Source organism: Lates calcarifer, linkage group LG5, assembly GCF_001640805.2.
Source record: "Lates calcarifer isolate ASB-BC8 linkage group LG5, TLL_Latcal_v3, whole genome shotgun sequence".
Lineage (NCBI taxonomy): Eukaryota > Metazoa > Chordata > Actinopteri > Centropomidae > Lates > Lates calcarifer.
In genome coordinates, this window is record NC_066837.1 from 18,523,190 (window position 1) to 18,548,350 (window position 25,161).

At 40.9% G+C, this 25,161-nt stretch overlaps 1 protein-coding gene across 1 annotated transcript in view; it reads left to right on the forward strand.

Annotated features, from left to right (window-relative positions):
- evi5l (EVI5-like protein) overlaps window positions 1-25,161 on the forward strand; it is a 34,854-nt gene that overhangs the window by 3,949 nt on the left and 5,744 nt on the right. Inside the window, 19 exon segments of the mRNA XM_051070701.1 lie at window positions 6,812-7,212; window positions 9,862-10,051; window positions 11,015-11,239; window positions 11,832-11,906; window positions 12,218-12,307; window positions 12,309-12,344; window positions 12,521-12,664; window positions 12,796-12,885; window positions 14,195-14,292; window positions 14,538-14,598; window positions 14,745-14,798; window positions 15,412-15,444; window positions 16,656-16,796; window positions 19,773-19,889; window positions 20,744-20,884; window positions 21,004-21,180; window positions 21,529-21,675; window positions 22,215-22,310; window positions 22,479-22,574. Of these exon segments, the coding sequence (XP_050926658.1) occupies window positions 6,971-7,212; window positions 9,862-10,051; window positions 11,015-11,239; window positions 11,832-11,906; window positions 12,218-12,307; window positions 12,309-12,344; window positions 12,521-12,664; window positions 12,796-12,885; window positions 14,195-14,292; window positions 14,538-14,598; window positions 14,745-14,798; window positions 15,412-15,444; window positions 16,656-16,796; window positions 19,773-19,889; window positions 20,744-20,884; window positions 21,004-21,180; window positions 21,529-21,675; window positions 22,215-22,310; window positions 22,479-22,574 (2,253 nt within the window). The 5' untranslated portion in view covers window positions 6,812-6,970.

Sequence of the window (25,161 nt, forward strand, 5' to 3'; positions counted from 1 at the left end):
GAGATGAGGGAATGATTTACCACAGCGTTTATCTAAGGAAGTATGATTAACAGCACAGACATGTTACTGAGTGAGAGACTGTGTCGTCACACTGCACTGTCGATGATGATTCCTCTACATAATGAACCTGTAACATAATGTGTCCTGTGAGCTAATGAACCAGCAGTGAGCCTGTGCTTTGGAATGAACATTGTGGAAGTTAAAAGGTTCTTGCAGCTCAAATTAGGCAGCACTGAAATGTCTCCAGGTTGGTTGGTTTAAAAAAATCTAATGAGTTTCATTTTTAAGATGCTGTTTGAGGATTTGACTGTTTCCTCTCACAGCCATTTCTAAGGCAAACAACAGATGTTTGCTGTTTAATCAGCAGCGGCTCGGATACTGATCAGTGTTTGCGACGGTGCTGTTGGGATAATCTGAAATTAATAGATGATATTATGAAAGCATCAAGAAAACTAATATCAGTCATGGCTTTAGTGACACATTAAGCAATGGCTGTGTGCCTGTGGCATCACCCAGTTTGCAGCACGGCATTCTCACGTAATCCAGTTTTGAGATTAGCATGTGGTTAGTGCTGATTAGTGGCATCTGTCTTATCATGATATTTTTAGTTGTAAGATATTAAGTAATCTGACCAGTATTAGTACTAATGCACTGACTGTTTAGGGGCAGAAAAGAGCACAACAGTCACTTGCACTTTAAAGTAATTGATGGGTTGTGGTAATGGCTATTTCTAGACGATTTCCTCTCACAGTGGCACTCAGGGGAGCCGAATCATCTGGAGAGGGATACTAACTAAATTTAGAGCAGGAAAGCATTAGTCATACAAAGTGGTCAGTAGATTTAAGGAAAATGTCTCAAACATTTCTCAAGGCATTTCTTAGATTGTTCCGAACGTGTCTCCCCTTCATTCTGGCTCACTGTCACACTACAGTTAGTTCTTATTGGACAAATGCCAGAAAACATATGCTGCAGGGGCACAAACATATCAGATTTAGCAATTACATTTCAATAATCTATACAGTGCAGGCTGCGCATGAGGGCCGTTTGGAGAACAGACCATCGTTACTGTAATGATGATGCTGGAAAGCTGATGTTCTCTGGGTTAATAGGTAGCCATTCACAGTACACAGAGACATGAACATAAACCGTTGTTCCATCAGAGCACCGTCAGATTCACTAAAGAATAACTCAAGCAGCAGTGGTAAAGTATCCAATTCATTTACTTAAGTATGAGTGCCAGTACCAAAACATAAAAATACTTCCTTACAAGTAAAGTTCTGCACTCTATAGTAATGGCAAAGTAAATGCACAGTGCTTATAATTCAGAGTTACTCCTTTGAGTGTTATATTGTTATACAGTTTGCTGTATACTGGATTATTAGTATTGATATAACAATTGACATTCTTAGCGTTGATGTTACTATTGTTACATTAATATGTAAGCAGTACTTAAATGATGCAGTTGGTCAAATTTGAACTGCACTCGTATGTGAACAATGCATTGTATTTCATAAACTGATAATATAATTCATATGTAAAATGTTTATATGAAAAGTAAAATGGAAATACTCAAGTAAAGTAAGAGTACATCAGAGTTGTTCAGTGCTTGAGTAAATGTACTTTCCATTACTGTCAGACAGATGCTGCAAGATCATTTAAAAGCCAGCTTTCATCCTACACAAATTGACTGAGATCTACTTTACACAGTGTCGCCCTTTTGCGATATATGTAGAGTGTGTCAATATGTCAGCATCAGTGCAGTGAAGACTAATTCCATGCATTGGTTTTTAGCTAATGTAGTCATTCTCATCCCAGTTATGGCTTTCACAAACAGCGAGGGAGAGAGCTTTGAACAGCAATATCAGAAGGAAAAAAACACATCATTACAATGAGATGCTTTCAGCAACGTGGAGCCCAGCAGCGGTCACAAGGACAGTGGATACAGTAGATGAATAGTGTGGAAATGAACAGTCCACGTGTCAGTAACCATGAGATCATGAGTTGCAACAACAGCGAGGTTAACAGCTACTTAACGAAGGGGTCGCCTTTTATGTTAGGGCTGAAAGGCCCGGGGGGCAAGATGCACACAGACAGAGGGGGGAGGAGAAGAGGGAGGGTGTGACCCATCAGCGAGGTTGGGGTTCCTATGAAAACAAGATGATTTTTCTGTTTTGTTTTTTTCATAGATGCTGGTTTCCATTTCTGTGCTTCTATGTTTTTCTTGGCCACTGGGGATATCACTTGCACCACAGAATGTGTGTGATAGCATATTACTGTATGCTTATTTTTGCAAAAGGGGAAATAAGGATGGATCTGTCTTTGGTGGGTGTTCAAAGATCAAAGGCAGCATTAGCTACCTTTTTTTTTTAACCCTCCTTATTTTCATTGCCCCAGGCCAGCTCACTCTTTACACCAGGAAGCCCAGATGGTAACCCTGAAAAGCTTTACACCAATTAGAAAAAGGATTTTGTACATCAGACACGCTCTGCATTACGGATTGCATGCAAACCACGGCTGCAACATTCAAGACATGGAGGGGCAAAGGGGACTAGATAACAGGAGGTGGTGTGTGTGTGTGTCAGAGGAGGAGACAATAGCACTGTCTGTTTATGTCGACTGCAAAAGCTCAGAGAGGATGAGTTCAGGCATAGATGTTGTACAATACCATATTTGTGCATGGGGATTTCAGTCAAGGAGAGAGACTAAACATAAACACAAAGAATTGTGCATACGTCCCTCTGTCACCCTGTAGGACTTCTTCACAGGTCACACACACACACAACGGTGCTCATACATGACAACGCACTGACGTGAAACTTAAGTATAAACATGGTAGTGCGTATGTCAGTGAACATGCTAAATCGTGACCTTTCGTGTTGTGCGCACACACAGTAAACATGCTCAGAAACACAAATATGAGTGGAAAACAATACAACCCCCCACTCTCTTTCTTTCTCAGTTCTCTGCAGTTTCTCCCAAGTACGCAATGACATTAGAGTGAGACTGCTGTCATATACAGAGCAACAGCCAAGCTCAGGAAATCTGGCTTGTTTTGCTTCGTCAGAGACCTTCACAGTGTCCTTCCATTTACGTGCGTGTGTGTGTGTGTGAGAGAGAGAGAGAGAGAGAATCCCACTTTAATACCACTCTTCTGTAGTCCTGCATGACTCACACCTTTTACAGTGTGGGCTGACCAGTGTGGCACAGCTCAATAGCCCTCTGTAGTGCTGAAACCTCTCCTCTGTAGTGCTGAAACCTCTCTGAAGCATTTCTTCTTTGTGTTGTCATCCCTTAGAGGTTGATGCTTAACAAGATTTTTCATGGCACTTGAATTTTTTAATTGCAATCGAATTCTTTCTTATCAAGCCCAGATTCCTGTTATTGTGTTTTTGCACCAAAAGTGTAGAAGCTTTTTAAAAAGTTGAGATGTGAGTTAAAGTTTTAGCCACACTGTTAGCATACTTCCAAGCCCAATCACATTCCCATCATCCTCAGCTATGCTTTGTGTTTATTGCTAATTGGCAAATATTTATTTTTATTTTTTAAAGTATTTTTCAGGCTTTTTTTGCCATTATTGACAGGACAGTGAGAGAGACAGGAAACAGGGAGAGAGTAGGGGAATGACATGCAGCAAGGGTCCAGTCAGATCGGGAGTTGAACCGAGGGTCCGCCTGCTCAGGCCACTAGGGCCCACAGTGGTACACACCCTAACCATTTGGTTATGGGGGCGCCCTGCTAATTGGCAAATATTAGCATGTTAACACAAAACTGAGATTGAATATAGTGAACATTATATGTCAACACTGTTTCATGTCATATCTGCATTAGCACAAACTACTGTTAGTACCTCACAGCTCTAGCATGCTGTGTACTTGTCTCACTTGTGGCATTTCCTCTTTGGCTCTGTATTTATGGTCCATAAATAAAGGGAAGCTATTATGTTATTGATTTCAATGTTAAGATGTAAGCTAAGGTGAAAATGTAAGCTGAGATTTGACTGCTTGTTGGGAGCGAGACATACTGTAGCTTGGCAGTAACAGCTGCCAATTTCATCTGGTCTCAACTGATTCAGTTAAGTGCTATGAATGGTGAAATTCTTCAGCATTCCACCAATATTCTTTTACAAAATATTGTGAGGAGACAAAATTGCAAGCTCTTGAGCAATACAGAAATTGGTTGAATTCACATTCATTATTGCAAAAATATTATCACACATTTCTAGAGGAATTGTGATTCTGTGTAGTCCAAATGTGCATTGTACTATACTGAGTAAAAGACGATGTGGCAGCTCAGTGAAAAATTTAATTCTTCCAGTATAAATTTTAGCGTGGAGCTACAGAAGAGAGTTCCCCCAACAATAATTCATACCCAGCAGACTGGCCAAATGAAAATCTTGTGTAGAGATTTGTACATTTTTCTGAAATCCAAAAAGCAGCAGTGAGTGAGCATTCGTCCAGAGAGAGTGGTCAGCATGATGAACACATGCCTGGTGTATCCACCTTTGTTGTCCACTTGTAAGGTGTCTAGTAGAGTTATAAATGTTGTCAATAATAGGGCTCACGTCAGTCTCACTGCTGGTATTGAATATGTGATTGACAAGGCAGATGTATTACTGCCTGAGGCTCGCCCCTCTGTTCGATGATTTGAAGAAAAGACAGACTGGCGTTGTCAGTCCTGCGATTGCTGCAGTAAATTCAGATACAGATATAGTAGCTTTATCAGATTACCTTGAGTAAGTAACTGCTGTAATTTGGAAGATCTGTTCTATCATTAGTTTATAAGATGAAAATGATGTTATTTCAAATCTGTCTTCTGACCAAGCCCTTTTACAAATGTGATTGGTCTCATTTGCTTGTTAATGGCTCTTTTGATTGGGCTGGTTTCTGTGCATGAATGTGGTCCTTGTCTCTTCCCGATGCAGTGTTTTCCCCCATTCAGACTGTTATCATGCTCCTCTCCTCTCCTCTGCTGCTGGAGGCTATGTTTCTGCTCTCCTTGTTTTGTTGTGTATGTCTGCGTCATATGCTTCATATTATACAGGCTGGTGAATGTGTCTCTCTCAATTCTGTGTTGCATTGTTTTTGGCAGTTTTTTTAATACAAGGACAATGTGATATGGTATATGTTTATGTATTTCACTGTGTTGTTCTTGTTGTTACTCTGTGTGTGTGTGTGTGTGTGTGTGTGTGTGTGTGTGTGTGGACCTTCTGACTCATTTACTCCCCTGACCAGTGGGAACTCCCTCATCTCTCAGACTGCTAGCTGCAGCACAGTGAGAGAAAAAGCAGAGTTAGTATATGTATACAGTGTGTGTGTGTGTGTGTGTGTGTGTGTGTGTGTGTGTGGACTGTGTCTTCATCTTATTTCCTCCCTGATAAGAAGGTTTAATAGCTTCTATACAGTATGCGGCACAACATCCATGCTCTGTGAGGTTTGTTTTCTTTTCACACTGTCCCTTCATATTCAGCTGTCTGTCTTTATGCATGTATTCATAAAGATGAAAATGATGTGAGTAAGCAAAGCACAGGGCCTAGATGTGCTATCTCACATTAGCAAGTTGAATGTTGCACTCAAGGCACAGATGTCTTGCATGCACTTAATCACTGGAAGTAACCAATCTAACCTGATCACACTCAAACACATACACAGATTTGTTTTTTGTTTTAGTATTTATAAAACCCCCAGACAGTGACATCAATTTTCCGCTGGATGAAAAAGCTTTTTTCCTGCTATGAAAAGGTTTCCATGAGACGGAGAACAATTAAAAGCTGCCATAACCCTTCTGAACCTAGGTAGTGGAGTGGCTTCAGCTCCTAAGCTGCGTGACGCCTGCCTTATCTCTCTGAACTCACTCAATTATTCATCTGATTTATTTGATTAGTCTGATTAAATAAATTCCCATCAGTCATTTTCTAGCACCACCTCTGAAAGCACATGAATCGTACAGGCGTGTGGCCAAGGCTCAACCCCTCTGAAAGGCACACGGTGTGAGATTAATTGAGCAACCGTGTATCGGGTCATTAGCAATAACTACTCGGTATGGTTGTAACACTGCTTACAGGTTAGCTCTCAGTCCTCTTTATGATGATGAGAAGGGTTTATTTAAGTGTCACATCAGCAGCGTTGTTCCTGTGCGAGGCATCACCGGGCAGCTGTCTGTCGTAGCGTGGACAAAAACAGCTCTCTGATGCGTGTGTGTGTCTGCAGTGACAGGCCACGACGCTCTCAGTCAAAATGATGTCATCACAGTGACTAAGGGCCACTCCTTTGAAGCAGTTATTTGAGCCAGGGTGTGGAGGGGCATTATTGGCATCTTAGTGTGAGTTGGAGCAGTTTGACTGTTTATGTATTTTCAGTCCATTTAGCCAAACATGACATCTTACGTCTTTTGCTCCACCTAATTTTAAGGAGTTTTGTACATAAGGAGGACAATGAAGTCTCCTTCATTTGTTTGATTGCTTTACACTCAGTTGCAAGTTTATATACCTAGCTATTGCTATTGCTAAATACTGAATGTCTAACACAACAGCCCTGCAATAAATCTGACCTTCATGAAGGTTTTGGGGAGGTGTTGTTTTAACCTTATGGTAATTTTGGAAGCTATATGAGTTTCTCTGGTACAGGTGAATTGTATTGTGTTATACTGAGAGTTGAAGTTAACGAGGCCAGACATATCGTGCTGTGTTGCCACAAGTTTTGTGCAATTCAAGGACATATTTATCAGTTAAGCTGATGACATGTTACTGCTTTGATGCATTTTCTTTAATTATCTGTTTTCACTCATTTTCACTCTGTCTCTGCACCCATGACAGGTTTGAAGACCTCTGATCACATTGGCTCCACGGCCAGCCAGGGAGCCAGTCAGGCGACAGCAAGGCTCACTGAGGAGAGAGACCAGCAGTGAGTGAGACTGGAAAGACCCTCTTACCGCACCTGCACTGCTTCACCCATCCCACTCCATCGTCACCACCATGTCTCTACCCAGCGGCAGCCCAGAGAGAGAGGGCTCCAGTGGGGTTCTCCCTCAGCTAGAGTGCCCTTCTTCCCCTCCCGGCATGGATCCAGACCCCCCATCGACAGGCAGCCCAGTGCTCAGCCCGGACTCATCTTCCCACGATGCAGTGCTGTCGGCACCAGCAGCCTCTCCAGCAGACTCAGAGAACCTGAGTCCTGATGAACTGGAGCTGCTGGCCAAACTGGAGGAACAGAACAGGTGAGACCAGTAGCTGCTCTCCTTGTGTGTAACCTCTAAATCATCTACTTTATATGATGTGATAAAGTAGTCTATTATAACACACACACACACACATATATATGTGTGTGTGTGTGTGTGTGTGTGTGTATATACCCATATATATATACTGTATATACACTGTATATAAGTAATCAATGTGTCACTCAACACAGTTTTAGCCTGTGCAGTACAATTGGAAACCAAAGAACCCAGTGAACAAGTCTGTAAACTGTAGATAATTAATGTTTGAAGTAAAATTTCTTGATCAAACAGGAACACAAACTCAAGAATATACATGAAAGAATGGACAAATAGGTCAAGCTAAAAGTGTACTTAAAGTTTGACTTCAGCTGCTGTGTGCTGAAGTGCTGTGTTGAAGGTAGCATTAAAACAGCAACGAATTAATGAGATGGTCCAATATGGGAGATAATTAGAACTTCATGGATAAAAAATACAATCTCTAGAGGCCACTTTAAAAATGAAAATAGTGTTACAGGTTATCAGAAAACTAGATGGGTATTCATCATCCTGAAAGTTTCATCCAGGAACATGGAAGTGTGTGATGTGATGACATACAAAGAACATCTCCTACATTAAAAGCAAAATATTGTGTCATACATAGCAACCACTGATTTTTTCCACCTTACTGTCATGAAACCAAGTAGACTGCAGCTGCTCCATAAATGGTGAAGCTAAATGTTTTACAGCCATCTTGTGCTAAAGTGGTTGAGTTTAATTCTCAAAATTGATTCTCCATGTAGTATCACTTTATCACCACAAGCCGATGTCAGTTTGACCCAGAATCACAAATCTCCATGGCCTGTATTTGCAAGAAATACGTTGGGTAACAAAATGTAGGTTAGTGTTTTAGAAAACAATGAATAGGTGAGGTTTATAAATATGATCCTGTGGTGGTGCTGGGCCTTTCAATTTTTTATTTCAACAGTTTAAAAATACCAGTGAGCATGAGATGCAGAGCAACAAAAGAAGAACTAAAACAAAGTAAACACTTAACAGAGGACTACTTGGGACTACATATTGCACAGAGATTTAGGCACTTAATATTGAAAACAAAAAGGAAAAGTACAAAAACTCTCAAAAAATTAGCATCAACCAGAGACTTTTTTATGAGAGTAACAATGTCCGTAAACTCAAGAAATTTTCACACCCAGCACAACTTCCTGTTTTCACGCTGTTCAGTGTGATAGATATAAGCTAGAAAATCTGAAAGGGGATTTTACAATTTGCATATTAAAAGAAATGTTACAACATGTACTACAGATGTTGCTGTATGTTCTCTCTGGAAGCTCATTATTTAATCAGTTCAGGATAAAAAATTTATCACATGTTCAACTGAAATACCCACCAAAAAAAGTCATTAGACTTTATCAACTCCAGCAGTGACTTGCAAGACAAAAAAGATAGAATAGCAATGTGATATTTAAAATTCCACAAGCCACATGTTGTACAATTATTCATCCACCCATCATATGTTTCAGCAGAGGGGTCAGAGTGCAGGACGTAGGAGTCAAGTGATTTAAAAGGAAGCGGACATTTGGGGTCAAAGTGGGACCGAACCTGACACCCGCGGGGGTAAAGCGCTTTCTCTTTAATCACATCATCCCTGCTTCCTGCTGTCCTGCTGCCTCAGACTCCAAGGAATACAAGGATGAAAAAAAAGAATAATATTTAAATGAATAATATTTGAAGAAATACGCTTATTTGCTTCTTTTTGAGCATTAGGCGAGAAGATCATTACCATTCTCATATTATCTTAGCTCAGCATAAAGAGTGGAAACAGGAGAAAATGGCTAGGCTGGCCTCTGTCCACAGATTACAAAATCCAGGTAGTACCTTTAAAGGTCACAAAAATGATAATTTGTTGTTTTACAGGGTTTAAACTGTGGTGCTGCAGCTGATCCACAGATACTCCACCTACCTCCTTGTTTACAAGATGGACTCACTGTACTGTATGTGGAACAAAGTATCATTGCATTAAAGATATGGCCTCCTCAGTATTTTAAACCAACTTGTCAACTGTGATATCATCAAAAATAACTGACTGTCCTCCTGTTTGCTGTACCTTTTTGTTTATATTGTTTATGTGTGCTCAACATCCGATACTGGGATTTCTGTGCCAATAAAAGCAGCAATGTAATGGGCTGAAACAAAGATCGCTGCTTGTAATATATAAAAGATAAAGTGGGACATCGATGTAACTCACTAGTAGCTGAGTTAACTGGCCCTCAAAAAAACAAAAACTTCTTCATTAGTTTGCTTTTTTGGTCAATTTAAAATTGTAATAGTCACATTGGAAGCCATCCAGCAGTGTGTGTAACATCCTCATGGGTCAGCCTCTGATTCTGTCATTTAAGGTAACAAGCCCTGAGGCCTCTGGTGTGTCTGCACACAAACCGTACTGATCTCCACAATGTCACAGTCTGCCTCAATGTCACATCTGCCCGCCATGACTCTTAATGCTCATCTTAGCCTCCCTGTCACTCTCTAGTGTGTGCACCGTCCTGTATGAGACAAACCCGCTGTTCGGTGTGGTCACGTGCCTCTCCCATCAGAAATAATCAAATGTAATTTAAGCTTTTTGTCCTCACAAACCGTCTCTTCGCGCAGGTTGCTGGAAGCCGACTCCAAGTCCATGCGGTCGATGAGCGGTTCACGGCGCAACAGTGGCTCCTCACTGGTGTCCAGCTCCTCGGCCTCCTCCAACCTGTCACACCTGGAGGAGGATACCTGGATACTGTGGGGCCGCATCGTCAATGAGTGGGAAGAGTGGCGACGCAAAAAGGACAAACTCCTGAAGGTAGGGATCAGGGACTAGAGATGGGAAATTAAAGATTAAAGTTAAGATGTAACATTTTCCTTAAAATGAGTCACTGATTGTAATTAAAAACGAGAACACAATAAGAAGATTATCAGCCTCCTCATTTTATTTTTACACCTTGTAGATCAGGTTTCAGAGGAGGTTTTATGGATCACTTTACCAAACAAAACAGAAACAGGGCACTGTAAATCCCTGACTCATTGCACCTTTTTATGCAGGGGCTGGTTGGCAGCCTCACAGACTTCGTCACTGCTCGGTTTTAGCTGTTCACATGTGTGTGTCAGAAACATGTAGCTCAGTGTCGTCTGAGATCCTGGTTTGTTTTTGCTGACGTTCCCCTACAGCTGAACAGTTTGGGAAGGAAATTTTCACGATCTCTGCCTGAATCTGCTGCCAGTAGTTTTAATATGATTACATCAACGCCTTTGAGTTGCACTGCACCAATATGTCTCTCTCTCGTCATCCTGTTCTCCCCTCTTCTCCCCTTTGTGTGTCTCTGTGTCCTCTGTGACAAAAAGAGAAAGCCCAGGGGAAGAGAAGATGGATGAGAGGAGGGACAACAAGAATGAGTCGGGGCAAAAATAGAGATAGAGCAGACAAACCAAGTAAAATGACACTGGCTGCCTGCAAACTCTATAGACACAAAAAATGACACAGTTTGGCTTTAATGATTGGCTTTTGAAAAACATTAGGTTAAGAGTTATTGTGAGGAGTGATACTGAGTGGCTGTAATTATGAAATTATATTAAATGGTCCTTGTAAATATATCTATTCATCATTCCATCAATTGATTCCTCTTCTCTCATCTGCCTGCTCTTTGTTCTTCAAGAGATGCTTGAAGATGTTTTAAATCACATCCCTCCCTGCGTAAAGGAGCAAGGTATTAATCATTCATCCTCTTTAATCTCTCTCTCTGTCTCTCTTTTTCTTTCTGCCCTCCAGGAGCTGATCAGAAAGGGCATCCCTCATCATTTCCGGGCCATCGTTTGGCAGCTGCTAGGCAACGCCACTGACATGCCGGTGAAGAACCAGTACTCGGAGCTGCTAAAGATGTCCTCCCCCTGCGAGAAGCTCATCCGCAGAGACATCGCCCGCACCTACCCCGAGCATGAGTTCTTCAAAGGCCAGGACAGCCTGGGACAGGAAGTCCTCTTCAATGTCATGAAGGTGAGCACTGCAGTGTTTCACATCACCGCAAGGTCTGAAGTTCTCAGTTTGATATTTAGTATTTCTGAAAAGGTGTCTTTTGGGATAAATGTTTTTTGTGCATGCATATACACACACAAAAACATTCATTGTTTGTTTCAGCATGACAGGTAAGAACCAAGCAGCACTAATGGAAAATATATCAGTTAACTCAGAGTGCCTTTTTCCTGCAGTCATTCAGGAAAAAGATGCAGTGTACTGGAAAGATATGAATGGCTGTAATTAACATCTCAGTTTTCCCAGACTGAGTCTTAACCTTCCTGATGTGTCTGTAGGGAAACAAGGAAATGTGACAGTTTGTTGTTGGCCACCACACAAACAAGCTTGTTGACCGTCTGCACACCAGTCAAGTTTCCTGGTAGCTGAGCTGCTCAGGAAATGAAAGGACCTCTGGTGACTTGTTGATCCTTGTTGATCACAGTCTTCTGTCAGGATTACAGATGTCATCTGTCCTGCTTTCTATAAATACAGAGCATAGCAAATGTAACGTGTGTGTGTGTGTGTGTGTGTGTGTGTGTGTGTGTGTGTGTGTGTGTGTGTGTGTGTCTTTCAGGCATACTCTCTTGTGGATCGAGAGGTGGGCTACTGCCAAGGCAGTGCATTCATCGTTGGCTTGCTGCTTATGCAGGTAATGAAGAAATATTTCAGGGGAATTATCTATAATGAGGGTATGTTGCCTAAAAGCTCTGTGCAGCATGTCACTGTGGGAGTTATGAGGTTCATCCTAATCTGCCCCACTAGATTTCCATGATTAATGCAACCAAAAATGGTTGACTATGTGGCATATTTTCCATAACTGCTTGGCAATTAAGTTGTCTCCAGAGGTTCAGTCAGTGGTTGGTGAGATATCACTGTCACTGTGTCATCGACAGTTCCATGTAAATGTCTAATTTTCTAACTAATGAGGGAGCTTTGCTCACCCACCTCACCTCCTCCCAGATGCCGGAGGAGGAGGCGTTTTGTGTTTTTGTGCGTTTGATGCAGGAGTACCGTCTGAGGGAGCTGTTCAAACCCAGCATGGCTGAGCTAGGGCCTTTGCATCTACCAGTTTGAATATCTGCTTCAGGTAAAGAGGAAAACAGGAGAGTCTATCAACAGACATGACGATTGCAGTGTGACTCTTGCCCACAGAGGGGCAGCATTCATTTATATCTCCAGCACATCACTTCCTTTTTTGACATGGCTTTTTTGAGTTTATTCTAGTCATCTGAGGTTAAATATCATGCTCTTTTGTTACCTCAGGAGCAACTTCCAGAGCTGAACGTCCATTTCCGGTCCCAGAGTTTCCACACGTCCATGTACGCCTCGTCCTGGTTCCTCACCCTTTTCCTCACCTTCCTCCCTTTGCCAGTCGCCACTCGAATCTTTGATATTTTCATGTATGAGGTAGGAGACATTTGAGCATGTCTTTTAAATATCTGAATCTGTATTTTATGTTTGTCAATGTAAATTTGGTTTACTAATCTGTTATTTCACTTTACTAAGCATATGTAATAAAATATACAACCTGTATGCAGGGTCTAGAGATTATCTTCCGTGTGGGCCTGGCCATCCTGCAGTACAACCAGACTGACCTCATTCAGCTGGACATGGAGGGCATGTCACAGGTTAGCAGCCACAGTTTTATACCACTTTGTGCAGAGATGAGTTTCGTGTACAGATTCAGCCACAAGTCACAGGCCCCCACATTTCCTTTTGCATGCAAAGCCCTCTGAACTAGAGATGAGCATTGAAAAAAAAAAAAGAAAAGAAAAAAGAGACTTTGCTCTCTTACAGTAATTGAAAAGATAAACCAGCACAGTTTTGATGATGCAATGACATGCTTGTATACGAGGGAGAGAATTAACACGAAAAAAAAAAGTTTGCTGCTCCTTGATAAAACTGGTGAATTAAATCTTGATTTGTATGCATTGTACAAATCTGTGATTTCTAATTAAAGACAAAACCTGAGAAAAATTATAGGTTGCATTTTAAGATTTTCTAATTGGTGTATTTCTGTCATTTAAGCACTCTTTATATCCTTTTTTGATTTCTTTTCTGTCTTAAGTGTTGAGGTAATAGGAAGTAAAAAAGTAGAAAATAAGGCTGCAGCTACCACCTACCTATCATTACTATCTTCATCACTGATATATCTGTTGATTATTCACTTAACTGAACTGAACTGTATAACAAAATGATCTTTATAATTCCCCAAAGGGAAGGTGACATCCTTATGTTCTTTGTTTTATTTATAACAGTCCAAAACCTAAAGATGCTCAGTTTATTATTGTGTCTGTCAAAGAAAATCAGCAAATCAGGGAAGCGGAAACCTAAAAAAAACTTTTGTTTTTTTCAATTGCCGCTAAGTAATTTTGTCTCCATCATCACACTGATCAATCAAATAATGATTCAGCTCTAATAAAATCTTTAAAGGGTTCACAGATGCTGATAAACAATTTATTTATATATTTATTTGTTTATTGTCTGTCCTGTCCAAACAGTTGCCAAAGGCGTTTCACCGCATATTTTGTCATTAGATTTTGGTCACAGACTTTTCACTGTTCTGGCACAAACTGAATCACTGCTTTATAACCCAAAATAAATGTGTCTGTGAACTTCATGTCAGCAGCCTGAGGTGTAAGTGGTAACTCAGGTGATATGATGCAGTGAATCATAGCTTTGAATGATTTATCATGTTTTTAATTATTTTTGAAACACAAATGTGGTGTATTGTCTGTGAATCACACAATAGCAAAACAATCGTAGTTCCAAAAATACAGCAGCTGCTGACTTGCCTGAAAGGCAGCATAAATCCCTCACTGCTCTCGTTCACTCTAAAATGTATCTGCCTTCTTGTTCATAAAATATGAATGAATGAGCATCTTTGTCAGTGTTGAGCTCTCTAATCTCGTGTCTGTTTCCCTCTGGGTCTGCCAGCATTTCCAGAAGGTGATCCCTCACCAGTTTGACAGCTGCCCAGACAAGCTGATCCTCAGGGCCTACCAGGTCAAATACAACCCCAAGAGGATGAAGAAGTAAGAGTGCTTGTTACTCAACTAACAGCTAGTGAGACTCGGGCTGGACAGGCTTCATGTAGCCCAGGAGGATTTGTATTTCCGTCTTACTAATGCTGAGGTTTTTACAGCAATGCATACTCATATCCAGTGTTTAATGTATGACTGTTTTGTTGTTTAAGTGTTGTTTTGAGCGGATGGCACACCAGGAAGAGGCAGTATATTTTTTAAATCAGTTTTTAATGTTTTTATTTATTTTTCATCAGACTTGAGAAAGAATACACCACAATCAAGAACAAAGAAATGGAGGAGCAAATTGAGATCAAGGTGTGTGTATGCTTAGCTGTGGTTATATTTCGTACATTTGTGCATAATGTAGACATTATATTAAACAGTTTTAGTATGAAAATGAATAGACCATACAAAATGACTCCTGTGCACCTCTCTTCTCCCTTCTTACTGTCTCTGCTCAGAGATTACGCACAGAAAACAGGCTCCTGAAGCAGAGGATTGAGACGCTGGAGAAGGTAAGAGATGGGCGTTGATTCCAGCTTATCTAAATGCTAATGTGAATCAGTTTTATGCAGCATCACTGAGACGAAACAACCAGATTGCTCAGCAGAGCACTCTTCACATTTTGATGAGATGTAGTTAAACACTGAAACAAGATAATGCTGTAGGTTTAAATTTGAGAGCTCATTTTCTGTTGTTGGTTTTCTTATCCAGAAGTGCTTATTCTTCTGTGTGTGTGTGTGTGTGTTTGTGGGTGTGTGTGTGGGTGTGTGTGTGTGTGTGTGTGTGTGTGCTTGTGATTGGTTCAATTTGCACGCAAGGTTTTTTCCCTCTGCTCCAGCACTCCACTATCGAGAGAGATTGGCATTTTTTAATCTTCTCCTCCTCTGTGAAATACTTTCTTTCCTGAGTGATCTCACTGCTGCCTCTTTTTTTCTTCACAATCATCTCTACACTCTACATTCATCTCGAATGATTGGTTCCTCGATCTATGATCCTGTTTCTTTCTTTTCCTTGAATTTTCCTCCTGGGTTGTGTTGTGGTTTATCCTCTTTGGTGTCCCACTGTCTTTCACTCTCTTCATCTCTTTTTTTCATCCTCTTGTTCGTCTCCTTTGTCGCACTGTAGGAGAGTGCTGCTCTGGCAGACAGACTGATACAGGTAGAGTACTGTAAACCATTTCCCCACTGACCTCCTTCCTCCTCCTCCTCCTCTTTCTGTTCTCCTGCACTGCTTCTCTTCCTCTTCTTAACAATAACCAACCAAATGTGCATGAAAGAATATTGTTTGTGCTGTTTATGTGTTCAGTCCACAAAACCGTCCTGTAATCCCTGAATGCATGTACTGTTATTTATCCATAATTGAAAATTTAATATGAGGTTGCACAATCCCTGCATGTGGCATGTAAAGGTTTTTACTATTACTATTACACAATTTTATTACAAATGCCTGTAGTTTACCAAAATGTCAATAAAATATCTCATATATTAGACATTTTGAGAAATATGCTTATTTGCTTTCTTGCCAAGAGTTGGATAAGAAGGAGTGCATGTCTGTATATTTAATATAAAGCTGTGGCCAGGTGACAATTAGCTTAGCTTAGCATAAAGAGTGGAAACACAGGGAAACAGCTAGCTTGGCTTCACCCAAAGCAAATAAAATCCACCTATTAGCACCCATAATGCTCTTTAATTAACATGTTATATCTTGTTTGTTTAGGTTTGTACAAAAACCAAGGCATTAAAATGGCACATTTTGGTTTTACGGCAGCTGTTATGACTATTATTTGGCTGGCTGTAGTCCTAGGCAGTCCCAGGATGTTCTCCCTATGCCTGTATTGGTTCTCTCCAGGTACTCCAGCTTCCTCCCACAGTCCAAAGACATACACGTTAGGTTAATTGGTGACTCTGAATCGCCCGTAGGTGTGAATGTGAGTGTGAATGGTTGTCTATATGTGTTGGCCCTGCAATGGACTGGTGATCTGTCCAGGTGTACCCGGCCTCTCACCTAAGGTCAGATGGGCTCCAGTCCCCCACCCCCTGCAACCCTTAACGGATAGGTGGTTTATTATTATTAAGCTATAGGTTCCTGTAGATGGAATTTTGTTACCTTAAGACAATTTCAGGCTATCACGCATTAGTTTATCAGCTCTTGGCAAAAAAGCAAATAAACTTATTTTATGAAATGTGGAAATGTTCCTTTAAGGCTTAAAAAAAACTGCCATGTAGCAAGGTTCCTCCAAGCATAACAATGTTACAGTCCCTACATGCCCAGAATGATCCCTTTCCCTATACTGGTATATAGTCTGGCTTTTAAAGTTTAAACTCCACAGCTGATATTGACCCCTGTCCTGCTCTGACCTGCTGTTCCAGGGTCAGGTGACAAGGGCACAGGAGGCAGAGGAGAACTATGTGATCAAGCGTGAGCTGGCAGTGGTGAGGCAGCAGTGCAACACAGCCAGCGAGAGCCTGGAGAAAGCGCAGGACACCATCAGAGAGCTGCAGCAACAGAGGGTAAACACCAACCCAGATTCTCTGCACAACACAATGGTAGCACTATAAACAATGTAGAATAGGGGGATTTATGCAATAAAATTTCTTTCAAGGCAGAAGCAGTTAATCTGCTCTCTTTTTAATCCATTAGGTAATGAGTCATCGTGAGCTCCATGGATAGTTAAGTGATTTCAAAATCTGGCCTGTATTTGTGTGCAAAATCACACTTCCTGATTCAGTTGATTCCAGTTTGTGAAAAATGCAAAACTATAAAGTTCAGATGGTGTGAATGTGTCCTCATGCTAAGCTAACCGTCTGTTTGCTCCAGCCTCATATTTAACATTTAGATATGAGAGTGGCATCAGTCTTCTCATCTAACTCCCAACAAGAAAGCAAACCAAAATTTGTACTTCCCAAAATTCTCAACTATTCCCTTAATAAGAAACATAACAATGGCAGATTTTTATGCCTAAGAGGGTTCTGACTTTTCTTAAAAGATGTCAAGTCATCCAACAACACAGATTTAGGGCAGTCAGTGTTCAACTTGAATGAACTAATTGCGACACTGATTGACTCCAGACTTCGGGTGAAATTTGTAGAAGTTTAGATGTCCCCACCTCAAGATCCGTTTTGCAATCCAGCTGCACGAGAGGTTTGTCTTGACAACAACACCAGAAATTTTCAATACACAGATTGTGTGTGTGCACCCCTGTCTCCTAGTTTGAGCATGTTAGACATTAATGTTTATCAGGCTGCCTCATATACAGTATTTGACATACAGCAGTGGTACAGCTGTTATGATCTGTTCAATTAATTTCTCCATTGGAAAGAAATTATAAACTTGATTCACATACAGTGCTATTTATTTATTTAGCTTGTCAGAGTAGTAAGTGTTGTACAGAAAGAGGGGAAAAAAGAGAAAGTAACCACAAAATATGACGTTTTCACATCACAAATATGTCAGAGAAAACAACCTGTCATTAGCAACCCGTCATCTTAAAAGTTTCTTCTCTGTTTTTTGGCGTACACTATCTTTCCAGCAAGGAAATATTCCTATACTATTATCAGAAGTTGTGGCTGGTAGCGTGCACCAGTTTACCAAAATCAAACTAGAACTAGACCTCTAACTGAGTTTGGTTTTCATCTTTCCCTCACTGCATTCTCATTTGTACTCAACAAAGAGATAACTCGCACGGTCATGTTTCCACACGAAGCTTAGAGGAACTGGGTTATTGCAGTTCAGTGCCCCAAGACTGGTACAGTGCAAATGGGTGCAATGTTTGGACAGGCCTTATTTTGGTTTTGTTCTCCAACACACTGAATTTAAATGAATCACCTACTAGGTTATTGTGCTTATTCTTAATTGAACTGTTGAATGTTTACATCAGGAAAAAGGGCTGTGAGTTGGTGAAGCTGAAGATCAGCACTTTATCCTCATAGTCACTGTTTTATTTGAAATTCATTATGCTGGAGTAGAGCCAAAACATGTTAGACTTACACTGTTAAGATACATATAGACTTCACTGTATAAGGCCTGAGGAATACCTTGAAGGTCAAAAACTTAATTTTTGGTAGCCTCTGATATTCAGTGTTTTCTTTCTTTCTACTTTTATTTTTGATACTTGAAGTACATTTTGTTAATAATATTTATGTAACATTTTCAAAGCAGGATTTTCACACATAATCAAGTATTTCTACATTGCTAGTATTGTTACTTTTACTAAAGTAAAGGATCTGAAAAGTCTCTCCACCCGTGGATATGTGAATATTTGTTTATGCCTTGGAGACTGAATAATCTTCCCTGCCTATGTATGATTTGCTCTGTTCATTTATTTTATAATGAATATGTTAGTAATAGAAAGAATGGATGTTCTGTTTGTCCAAATGCCACTTATCTTAGCCCCAGTGTTCTTTAGTTAACAGTTAAAATTCACCTCAGCGAATCACACTCTTCTGTGACAATATGATGTGTGACAAAATTCATACATTGTACTTCTTTTTTGTCAATGCAACATACATTCACACAGAATTAAGAGCAAGCAAATCTTGCCATGGTGACAGGTGATTTTATTCCAGCTCAGATTGCCAGCACCCACCACTCACCAGAGTTCACACACCCCCAGACACTCATAGATCTCTTTGAAAACCCAAACTGAGATGCCCAAAATGACAAATCGAGACTCTTATACTCACGCTATGTACTTGCCCAATTTCAAGCTTTTGTATTTTGTCTCATAGGAAAGTATTTTTCCACTCAGCCCTCTCTCTTTTTCTTTTCTGCTGCTCTCACACCTAGAGCTTTGTAGTTTTACTTTGATGTGGTGACATGAAAATGTACAGTAGCTTTCTATACTCTGACATCACTCTTAGTCAGTGGGGCAAGATTGTCACTTATGCCGACTTCATTTAGTTCATCAGCAGTTTTGAAGTTGGGCAGCTCAACTGCTCGGAACATCAGTCACATACCAGAGAAATCGACTGACATCGCTTGGGCCTCAGACAAAATTAAAGGCCTGTAGCAGTTTTCGTTTTGTTGCTGTATGTGGATCAGCAGCAGATGATCATGACATCTTGAAAAATGATGCTTTTGATTTATTTGTTACAGAAATGAGGAGTAACTTAATAACTCAGCTTTGCTTTGTGGCTGCAGCCAAGCAATCAGATATATTGCTGCAAATTTCCTGCTGCCTTCCCCAAATGTAGCATCTCTACATTGATGACGATGCTGAAAAAAAAATGACGAAAGGGCACTCAAGGACATTTTTCACGAGACGAAAGAGATACAAAGGTGACTTGTGGCAAAATTCACACCCATTGACGCACTGTGGTAATCCAAGCTGAGCTGAGCCTAGCCACAACAAGCTCCCATCAAGTAGTCTGCATATGGCAATAAAGTGAAAACAGAAAGCTGATCAACAAAATGATCACAGTTGGTGTCTAACCTCTCTGACCTGGTATACAGTGTACCTGTATAACACCTGTGATGTTTGTTTCTAGTACACAGAACAGTTTGTGAGCAATCTGCAGACCCAGCTGGAGCAGTCCAGGCTGCGAGAGGCCGAGCTGCTTGGAGCGCTGAAGGAAATGCAAGACAAGGTGCTGGACCTGGAGAAGGTGGGCTAACAGACATGCAGTTTTAGTGTGTGAGAGAAAACAGAATGTGAACACTGAGCAGAGACAGCAGGTGTGGGTCTACAAATGTGTCAAAGATTATTTTACTGTAAACTAAATAGTAAAAGTGTTGCTCCAGTTGATGAAAGAGACACATTTGAGGTTTTCACAGCTTTTGAGAGGTGTTAGGACACAACAGCTCTTGTTCCTTATGATGATGATTTTACTGTAACACAACAGTGAGAGCAAGAAGAGGCAAACATGTCTCTGTCTGTTTGCTTGCACAAGTTTTTAATATTAATATTAATTAATGAATTAATCATGCTCTCAGTTACGTGAATGGTCAGACAACTGACTGACCATTCACGTAACTAGATGGATTGTCATGAAATTTGGAACAGGCATTCATGGTCATGACTCCTGCTGACTTCAGTCCCCTAACTTTTCCTCGAGCAGCATCAGTTCCCTTCAGGATGAATTGTAATAACTTTTTTCCCCCCTTCTAGTGCCATCATCACATCAAACTTTTAATTGGTCCAATACTTAATGACCTGCAAATACCTGCAAAATTAACGTCCTCAGTAGACTTTGCATTTAGTGCTAAATGGAAAATGTTAGCATGCTAACATGATGATCAAACATGGTAGGTATGATATTTAAAGGTACACTGTTTGCACAGTTTGCTCCTGAAGCTGTATGTTTACATTCAGTATTACTTACCAAAACACATCATCGTGTTTTTAACATCTGCGTTAAGTGCATTTTCTTTCTCGTACGACAACCTCACAGAGTCACTGCCATGGCTGTGGAGTAGTTAGTGTTGTTAAACTGTAATCATGAAATGTTTGTCCATCCAGAGGAGCAGCTGCCTGCCTGATGAGAACAACGTGGTGGCTCTGCAGGAGGAGGTGAAGCAGATGAAGCTGAGGGAGCTGGAGACGCTGCGCTCCTTCAGAGAGATGCAGGACACCGTGACCGAGCTCAACCAGCGCTGGCAGGTAACACACCACACACACAAACCACTACTGTGTCTCTGTAAAATACACGTGTGTGCGTGATCACGTGCTCCAGCTGTACAGCAGCAGGAGAGTTAACTTCTATAACACTGTTTCTGCAGCATCATATGTCCCGTGGCAGCAGCACTGGTGGTGGGGGCGGCCACTGGAAGGAATCCCCAAAGAAGAACGCCATGAACGAGCTGCAGGACAAACTGATGACAGTCAGACTGAGGGAGGCCCAGGCCCAAGCTGAGCTCCGAGAGGTCAAACTAAAAGCCCTGCAGCTGGAGAGCCAGGTTCTTACATACACAGATATATGTTGCAAAAGTCAATGCTGTTTAATTTGTTTCATGCATTTTAGCAGAGCCCTGTTAATAAAACTGATCCCTGTGGTGTCAGGATAATGCAAGAAATAATAATATATGACATACAGTATGTTTTTCTCCTCTCTGGTCAAATCAACAGATATGTAACTCACAACAACTTTGATAATAAGTTAATTGTGAGTCTTTAACTAACCATAATGCAGAATATTCACTGGTCACTGTAATTGAATATTTTTTGGTCTTGGACAAAAAACTAATCAGGAAAAACATTTTTTGGAGTCCTACTCACCCTCTCACCTTTGACTTCCTTCTCTCCAGAACCAGATCCACAGCAAGCTGATTGGTCGCCACGAGCAGGAACGCTCCGCCCTGCAGGACCGGCTCCAGATGCTGGCCAATCAGAACAAAGCTCTCCAGGCCCAACTCAACGAGATGAAAAGGAAGCAAGCCGAGTCTGACTGCAAGGTTTGGATGGTGTGGAGAGGGAGGAGGAAAAAGGGGGATGGGAGATGGCACATGAGGGAAAGGTGGATTGACAGGGAGAGGAACATTTTCCTGGTTCAGCTTAATGAATTGTAAAAGATAGATGAAAGTGATAGGACACTAATAACTGGATGGAAAAACAGCAATGAATGAGACAAAACAGGGATATCAGAGAACAGAAGAGGATTTAAAAAAAGGGGGATGACAGGAGGATGGAAAGAAGAAGGGAGAACTAGATAGATTTTGTAGAACAGAAATAGAAAGTAGATAAGAAATGGGCAGAGCCTGGCTATAAAGTCTGGGATTCATCCACAAAAGAAGGACAGATGGAACGATGGATGTCTGCAATGAGCGATCCTGACAGAGCAGGATGTAGATGGAGGGACTGAGACAGTTTATGATGCATCATCAAACCCTCGCTGAAATCCAGTATATCATTGTCATCCACAGTGTTCAGCCGTTAAGCATGACATGTCATCTCTCTCCTTCTTTCTTTCTTTCGACTCCCCTCATGCATGTAGAGTAAAGAGGAGGTGATGGCAGTGCGACTGAGGGAAGCAGACAGTATGGCTGCCATGGCAGAACTCAGGCAGAAGATCGCTGAACTCGAGATACAGGTGTGTGTTTCTGTGCTTCTGTGTCTGCAGGTATGCATCCTTGTACATACGTACCGGATCTGTGTATGGAGTCAATGAACTGATTTATTTATTTATTTTTTTTAAATAGTATTGTAAAAGTGAAGAGACCGTGACTTTAAACCTGTTAGTGTCAAATGTGTTTTTCAGAAGGAAGAAGGGCTGATCCAGGGCCAGCTGAACCACTCAGACTCCAGACAGTACATCACCCAGCTCCGGGACCAGATTGCTGAGCTCAAGAATGAGGTTGGACACACATTTCAACCAAAAACTACACTGTTTACAAGATGTCATAGCATGTGGCAGAATAAACCCATTTTAAACATTAAAACTACTTCCAAATATATTACTATAATTCCGTTTTAAAAACAATTAATACCATTGTAACAACACAAAGTAGTGTCAGTCTCACAACATCTCTGTGCATGTTTGGGGTTTTTTTTTTGGTTTGTTTGTTTGTTTTTTTTGTCCCTTTGTTTTGTCTGTCCCTCCTAGAACTGAACGTTGATTGACTGATAAGTTGATATTTTGAAAAACTGAAGTCATATTTCAAGTCAAAAATGGGAGATATTCCCAAATTCCAGTCTCAATTGTGAGGATTTGCTTCTTACATGGCTTTCTACATTTGTAAACCGACTCTATAACAACACTGTTGGTTAGACAAAAAACAAGCAGATTGAAATGTCACATTGGGCTCTGGGAAACTGTGATGATTTCTCACAATTTTCTGATATGTTGTAGGGCAATTAATTTATGGAGAAAATAATCATCAGATTAATCTATAGTGAAAATAATCAGTAGTCACAGCCCTAGTCTGTCAGAAGCTCCAGTACATTGGAAAAACAACAATAGGTTTTACACAAAATAAACATTTACAGCCTGATAATCAGGCTGAATTCCCATTTTGTGTCACTTAGTTCATTCAGTCCTACACTGTATTGATGTTGGCTAATTTATTGTTGGCACGTAGGCGGGGTTTTTCTGTTTTGTTTTTCCCTAACCAGTCGGCGGCGAGTGACGTATCCATCCCCTTGACGTAATTTTCAGTCGACCCAAAGGCTGCGGTAACAGTCAACCCGACGTTTTTCACATTGTTCGGATAAATTTGCGGATGTGAGACGGATATAACAGGTTATGTCTATGTACAATAACTTGTACAGCTGCTTGACATTTTTCTGCCACTATGAGTTTAGTTCCTCTCTCCTCTCTTGATCTCATTTAATAAGCTCTGATTGGTTAGTTGTTTCTCCAGCTGGCAGCCATTAATAGGCACAAATGGTGCCAGATACAGTGCGTGTATACTGTACATTAACATGCACATAGATACTCTGCAGCCTTGGTAACCACCACAAAAAAAATCTTGTCATCTACACGCAGCCTCACAGCAGACACCACTTCCACCTCGACGCACTCACGGTTGTGAAAATGTCTTTCTTGTAATAAGGGACCGCTGCTCTTCCCTAACAATTCTTTTCTCATCGTTTGGTTCTCAGTGAACAACTCAGTGATAATGAGATGAGTGAGTTTCAAAAGAAAAAGTGTGGGACAGTCAGATTTTTTTCCCCTGTCATAGGTGAACCCACAGGGTTGTGGCCTCAGTACAGAGTTGTTCACTCAGTCTCTCACTGCAGGGGGGGGGGTTATAGACAGGGTAACTCGAGTTTTGCAGATTTCCATGTTGTAATTTCAATTGGTGTCTGCTTGTGGTCTGAAAAAATTCAATGACGTCTTAGGTTTCTGAAGATCTCTCCAACCCTGTTGTGGAGACACACGGTTCTTACCCGACATATGCTCAGGGTTTGTTCATTCAGAGAGTGGCTGTGCGTGACTACGAGGGAGCTGTTCAAACTTTTAAGTGAGGGGGTGTGATGAGACTGCCCTGCCCTTTACCGCTCCTCTCCTCTCTTTTCTTCTCCTCTCCCCACCTTTTTTGCTTTCATCAAAGCAGTGGTTTTATAAATGAGACCGAAACTTGCATGAGTACAGCTGTGAGGAAGCAGTGAACCATTTAGAAAAATCTCAGTATAGTGCTTCACGCGATCACCATCAAAAATAACAGTGCTGGTACATAATGGCAGACTCTATATAATGCAGCTAGGATGATTTTACACACATATTTCTATTGTACGTGTTATTTATAGTGATTCAACTCAAATAGCATTTAGCAAATGTTGACAGTTCCCTGATATTTTGTAATTTTATTAGATAATTATTAGTTTACATTTCAAAAAACAAAATAATTAAAAGCAAAAAAAGTCTGGCCTGTCATCTTGAATTTGCTTTAGCTCGAAGAGCAGTCAGACACAGTCAAAACATTTCCATTGGTTAACCACTGGTTTCCCCCTCCCCCCCGCCCTTCATCTCGCCTGAGTGTATGATAGGGGGAAAACAAAAACCTCTGAGATTTGTCATGAGTCACTGTGGTACATGCAAGATTAACACGCGAAAAGCACGCATGTGTAGATAAACTGTGGTCAGAGCTGTTCTGTCTTGCGAGAGCACCCACCGTAATCTGAAATCTGGACATGATCAAACAGTAACATGCAAACTTTTAAAATAATTTTTAAACCTTGTCCACTTTTTTATTGACCACTATGTTTTTTTATTTAGTTCTCCCATCTGGCGTCACAGTCAGGTGAGAAACCTCCAGTGCTCTGATTTAGCTGTAAAGACCCCACTGCCCTATTTGCACAACCTCTCAATGGTAAGCAGGATACAGATCAGTGGGTTTCACAGTCTTTTTTTCTTTCTTTCACACCCAACAACCTGTTAAAAAAAAATTCCCAGCACCTGACATTTAATGGTTCTGCAGAAGCACCTCTAACAGACTGAA